This window comes from Oreochromis niloticus, linkage group LG7, assembly GCF_001858045.2.
Source record: "Oreochromis niloticus isolate F11D_XX linkage group LG7, O_niloticus_UMD_NMBU, whole genome shotgun sequence".
Classification (NCBI taxonomy): domain Eukaryota; kingdom Metazoa; phylum Chordata; class Actinopteri; order Cichliformes; family Cichlidae; genus Oreochromis; species Oreochromis niloticus.
Window position 1 is genome coordinate 51,939,868 of NC_031972.2, and position 6,004 is coordinate 51,945,871.

Genomic DNA, 6,004 nt, shown 5'->3' on the forward strand with positions numbered 1-6,004 from the left:
ACCATGCACACTGTAAATTTGCTCTCAGTGTGTTGCTCCCGCTGTCAACATCTCTGCTCCCTGCACCTCAACTCTTTCTCTACACCATTATAAAGCTACACTTTGGACAGTGTTTCCGGAATGCAGGAGCTAGCGAGCTGATTGGAGACCAAAACAGACAATCAGAATTTTTGCATTCAAGTCTGTGATTGCTTGGTTGTGTGCCACATTTATAATGGTGTAGAGAAAGAGTTGAGGTGCGAGGAGCAGAGATGTTGACAGCGGGAGCGACACACTGAGAGCAGGTCTGCAGATGTATGTCAGCAAACAGAGCAGAGATCTGAGCAAGAGCAAATGCCAAAAACTGGGCGAGAGGGGCTGTTATTGTGTGTGTATATGGATAATAGCAAACACTGAAATACATTTCTCTCACGCAGCAATGAATTTTGTTCGCTCAAATTAAACTTTTCTTCGCTTAAAATAATTTTCTCCTTGAAATGCAACATTTGCACTTGCAAATTTTTTTCCATGCACTCAGAATAGAGGGACAAAAGTAACGCCATAAAACTCAGCCTCTTTCTCACAGTGTCTTTGTTTTATTCTTCTCAGAAGACATCTGTAAGAACAAAAAAGAAACTGATGAAACACCAGACGGATGACTTGCTCAGACTTTGTCATACAGTTCCTCTGGAAGTGGTGAACCTCGGTGGGTAGTCAAGTGTGTACAGTGTGGCCACTCGTGAGATGAACGCAGTGTTGGATAACTTGTGGTTTTTAGGTGGGAAAGGATATGATCCAGCAAGTGGGGACTTCTCTGACTTTCAGGCATGGCTGCAGTGCTACTATGTGGACGGGATGAAAACACTCCGGGATCATAATGGGAGAACGATATGGTTCAGAGTGAGTTTAAAGGAAATGCAACATAACAAAGCTCTGCCAGATGATTTTATTTATCACACAATTATTTGTCTACCTTTATAATTTTAGGGGGATCCAGGGCCCATGGCACCAAAAGGTAATGCTCCCAAGAAGTTTAGCACTTCAGGTGAAATGTACATGAAAATGTTCATTAAGTAACTTTTTTCTTTAATTTATTTTTTAAGATTCAAAGTCACCCAAGGCAAAAAAGTGGGCAAAGAAAGACGATGACCATGATTACACAAACAAGAAAAAGGTGAGCATGAACTGTCTTTTGGCCAACAGTGAGCTTCATGTTACTGTGGAAGAGTCTTGAGCCAACCCTCATTTTTCCTTTATAACTTGCTTGCTAAAAGCAAGCCCAAACAGCAAACATCCAAAGAAGCGCTTTGAATGATCTTCAGGAAGTCTGAAGAACTATTCCTGAAGACTAATTAAAGAAACAACAAGAAAGCTTGCCTAAAAGAGTTCAGGCTGTGTTGAAGAATAAAGGTGGTCATACCAAATATTCACTTTTACACTCAAACGAATTGTACAAACTCCATTTTTGCCTTATATACTGTATGTTTGTACATTTCAATAAATCGCTGCGCCCATTTCCCTAGCAAAAAACAAAACAGAAACGAGGAGTGGCTTAAGACATTTGCACAGTAGTTTGTATCCAGCATCAGTTTTATTTCACCAGGGGGCCAGAGCAAGGAAAACAAGGATCAAACAGGGAGGTGAGATGAAAACACCAAAGAAAGAAATTGATACTTTATTTATCCTGAAGGAAACTACGGTAGTGTTATGTTAGTTAATGTTATCATCTGTATCCCATTGTGTAAGCCAGTTCTTGTTATGTAGTTAGTACGACATGTATTTCTTGTCTGCGTGTTTCATGTTGTCAAGCCTCCCTTGTTGGTTCGTGTCATGTCTGCATGTTGTTATGCTTGCTGTTTTACTTCGACAGTCCTGTGCTTCTTTCTTCTTAGTGTTTAATTTTACTATTCTACTGTGATATCATAATTTTCATTTCATTTAGCTGTTTCCCTATATGTTTCCAATATCCATGATCACCTCCTGTCTGTATCTCAGACCTTTTTCTTCCTTTGTTTTGCTGTCAAGTCTTCTGTGTATTTTAACTTCACATCTCATCACAATACTCATTGTAGTCATCATATATAAGATAAGATAGGATAGAATAGGATAAGACTTTATTGATCACACAATGGTGAAATTTTTGCGTTACCTCAGCTCAAGTAGGTAAAGTAGGTATCGGAAGGAAAATACAAAAGTATCACTAAATACAAACAAATATAAAATACACTTTATACAACGGTAGCATACAAAGTATGTGCTTATGGATGTGCTTGTGGAAATATCCAAGACATAAACTATATAGCTTAACATAACTATTCTATTACTGTTCCTGTGAAGTAATAGATATCTATACGTATAGACATGTACATGAACACACACATAGACACTAAATATACATATGTATACATATACATACATATATACCTGCACACGTCCATAAACAGAGAAGGTGCATTTTGCATTAATGTTGTCCATGGATATCCACAAAGTTCTGTGAATTATGACATCGTGATTGAGGAGTTATAGAGTTTAACTACTGTTGGGATGAATGATCTGCGAAAGCACTCCTTCCTGCAGCGAGGGTGTATCAGGAAGGAGCTGTGATAGTTGTCTAAATTGGTTCATATTTATCATAGTTTCATAACAGTTTTCATAATTATTTTCCCACTTTAGTTGTTACTCCTGTTCCATCTTTGCTGGTGTTTTGCTCATGTTTACCTGCATTAATAAAACCACTTGCTTTTGGTTCTAGTCTCTGCTCTGTCTCCTCCAGTGTCTCCATTTCTGTCCTCGTTCTTGTTCAACACAAGCACTTACTATGATTTTCTAAAAATAAATATGATTCAAATTTTTTGAATAGCAAATGTTACTCGAAATAATGACTGCATTGTTATATATTTTATTCACAGTTTGCAGAGTGCATCTTAAAAGATGTTGCAGTAGAGTTTGAGAACTCTGCTTCAAGTATTGCAAGTCTGAGACAACAAATTGCAATATGTCTTCTTGAGAATTCAGGTATCATTACAAATATAAATTACATAATAAACTACAAACTGTTATCTTGAACGTGTTTTTAACATTGTTCTTTTATTGCTATAATCTTATTATGTAGTCATGCAAACAGAGTTCATTATTGTTAAAAGTAAAGTATTTGCTTCTTGTTGTTGAAGATGACCTGACTGACCTATGCCACTATTGTGGGAACCAGGATGGTGACACCCAGTGGGTAAATGCTTATGTTTTACATGTCCTTAGCCCATTGAGCTTAAAAGATGATAAAAAAAAATCATGAAACAAAAATATAATTTTAAAGATGTCACAGACCACACATCATATGACTTATTGTAGTTGTAATAAATGGTGGACTGCTTTATGATCTGAGTATTTTGCAAAACTGTTATTTAAATACTTATTTATATAACACTATTAACATAATAATTGTGTTACCTTGTTTTGTCTAATTCAGATTGGCTGCGACATTTGCCCACGGTGGTACCACAGGAGCTGTGCAAAGAAGCCCCGCAAGAGCAAAGAAAACAAATTTGTCTGTGAAGCATGCTGGTCAGCCAGTTAGGGTTTCTTTTTTGAAATGTGTGTTTTGTATCGTTGTCTCCAATAGTATTTATTAGTTGTTTATTTATTTATTCTTTCATTTATGTTTGTGTTGCTGTGTGTGCTTCTGTATTGTTAACAACATTAAAATTCAGCTTTGATGTTGTTTCATGGTTTACTGGTGTTCAGCTTCCGCTATACCCAATGTTTCTGGTATATTTGTTAGTTTATTTCAATTGGTGGTTTGTTCTTTAATTGGATATTATTATTATTTTTTTTGGTTTTAGTTTCAATTAATAAGTGCTGTATTGGAATTACATTTTTTTACCTTTTGTTTTCTCTTTAGTATTACTTATTGTTCCGAATTTGTTTATGCATATCTCCTCCCAGCTGTTTCCATTTGGCCATTATCCTTTTTTGTGTTATATTTGAAATTTGACATTTTTTGCGCTGTCCAATAAAGGCTTGATTTAAATTTGCAGCAGAATGTGTCACATATGATCCTTCTGAATGATATCAGTCAAGTTTGAAGCAGAAATATTGTTTCAGTGACAAGTTATAGGCAGCAATCACTTTTTGGCAGGCTGGAAATGGCATATTATCAATGTTTATGTTCCTTTAAAAGTTATTCAGCATTTCTTACAGACTGTTTGGGATATGATGTGCCACATATGATCCTTTTGGATGATACCCAACAAGTTTGAAGCAGAAATATTGTTTCAGTGACAAGATATAGGCGGCAATCACTTTTTGGCAGGTTGGAAATGGCATATTATGAGTTTTATTGTTCCCTTAATAGTTATTCAGCAGTTCAGAGGGACTGTTTGAGATGTAATATTTGACATATGACCCTTCTGAATGACATCCACCAAGTTTGAAGCAGAAATAGTATTTCAGTGACAAGTTATAGTCCAAAATCACTTTTTGGCAGGTCGAAAATGGCATATTATGGGTATTAATGTGGCCCTGGAGAGGAGTGATCATTTTAAGTGATTTATTTTAAGATTTAATTAAACACAGCAGTGGAAAATGTCCAGTACAAGCACAGCTACAAACAACTTTTTAAATTATACAGAATATGTAAATAAATAAATAAACCCATCTACTTGTCCTACTAGGGATTAAGTTAGGAAACAAGAGGACACACAGATGTTGCCAGCTGTCACCATAAACCTTACTACCCCCAGTGAGCACACTGGCTACCACCAATGCCCTGAAGATGACAGAAGGACTAGGGTTTAAAATCACTAGGACAATATCTTTTAAAAAACAAAAAACAAAAATACAAACAAACCCTGGAGAACAAAAAATTAAAAACAATTAAATTAAAAGGTAATTTATTTTAAATGAAATCCAATAAAAGTACAAACACTTAAAAGAGAAATGGATAATAATCTGCACTTGACTGGAATTTCAAAAGAAAAACAAAGAACAATTAGAATCACGCACAGCATGAATATGCCTTCTCTTATACATAAACACACATATGTCGAGTAATTACCAAAAAATTCAAGTACCCCACAGCTCAAGCAGCTACAGGTTTAGGATTCCTGAGGAAGTACTGTACAAATAAAATCAAGCAATGGCTCATCTGGTGCTTTGTTATTTATTTTTCCTGCTCTTTTTTTAGGTAGTTTTGTTTTCTACTTCAAAGGGAAACCGCCACATCCAAGTTATCAAGGAAGCATCTGTCGTGACTCACAGACCGGAAGAGAACGTTTTAGTTTTCATGTAACGCACTACTAAAGCAAGTGCAAACAACTCAGAAGTGACAAAATCACAAAGCATACCTTTCTGATACTTTTACTGCACATGCATACTTTGGAGGCTTGAGTGCTGAATCACCCTCCAAGGCCTATCACACCAGATGCATGTCGCATTTCATTTGTTATCCAAGGAATTCACGCTATTCTGAGTAATGTCGACTCCCCGGGGACCTTGGAGTTCCCATACACTACACTCATAAACTGAGAGAATCATTTTCAGGGTGAAATGGGCATGCGAGTATTATTTTAAGAAAGCCTTCGCTTGTAGGGTCAGGTTAGCCATGGATTTGTGTTCAGTTCAGGGTAGGCGTTGAAGCGAGATGTCGGGTCTGTTGGATAACAGCGACCTCTGCTGGCAACGGATTGCAGTTACAGACAGGAGTTGTAAATTCGTGTCAAGCAAACTATCGTGCGAGCTTAGAAACTTTAAACAATATGACGCACATGTGAAAAGCTACATTTCTAACATTTGCTTTCAGTTCTAAGAATTTCCTTAATCGGAATTTGTGTTTGTTTTCCAATAATTTCCTTCCTTGAGTCTTCCTGTGAGAAGAAGGACAGGAAAACTTGGGAGTCGAGGTCCTGAATGAAGGTTTACTCTTATCAGAACAGAACAGAAACCAAAAACACGTTTGTCAGTCACCATATCTGTGACCTCAGACAGCAATGCAACACCAGCTTAGTGCTGTGATACTATAAGTGTTTCT

General features: G+C 36.7%; 1 protein-coding gene across 1 annotated transcript; it reads left to right on the plus strand.

Annotated features, from left to right (window-relative positions):
* The first annotated feature begins 533 nt into the window (after positions 1–533).
* Positions 534–1,693, plus strand: LOC102078658 (endonuclease 8-like 1). The gene is made up of 5 exons (XM_019362019.2): positions 534–685; positions 758–879; positions 967–994; positions 1,083–1,153; positions 1,583–1,693. The coding sequence occupies exons 1-5, from the start codon at positions 619–621 to the stop codon at positions 1,691–1,693; spliced, it is 399 nt and encodes a 132-aa protein (XP_019217564.2). The 5' UTR covers positions 534–618.
* Positions 1,694–6,004: the final 4,311 nt, after the last annotated feature.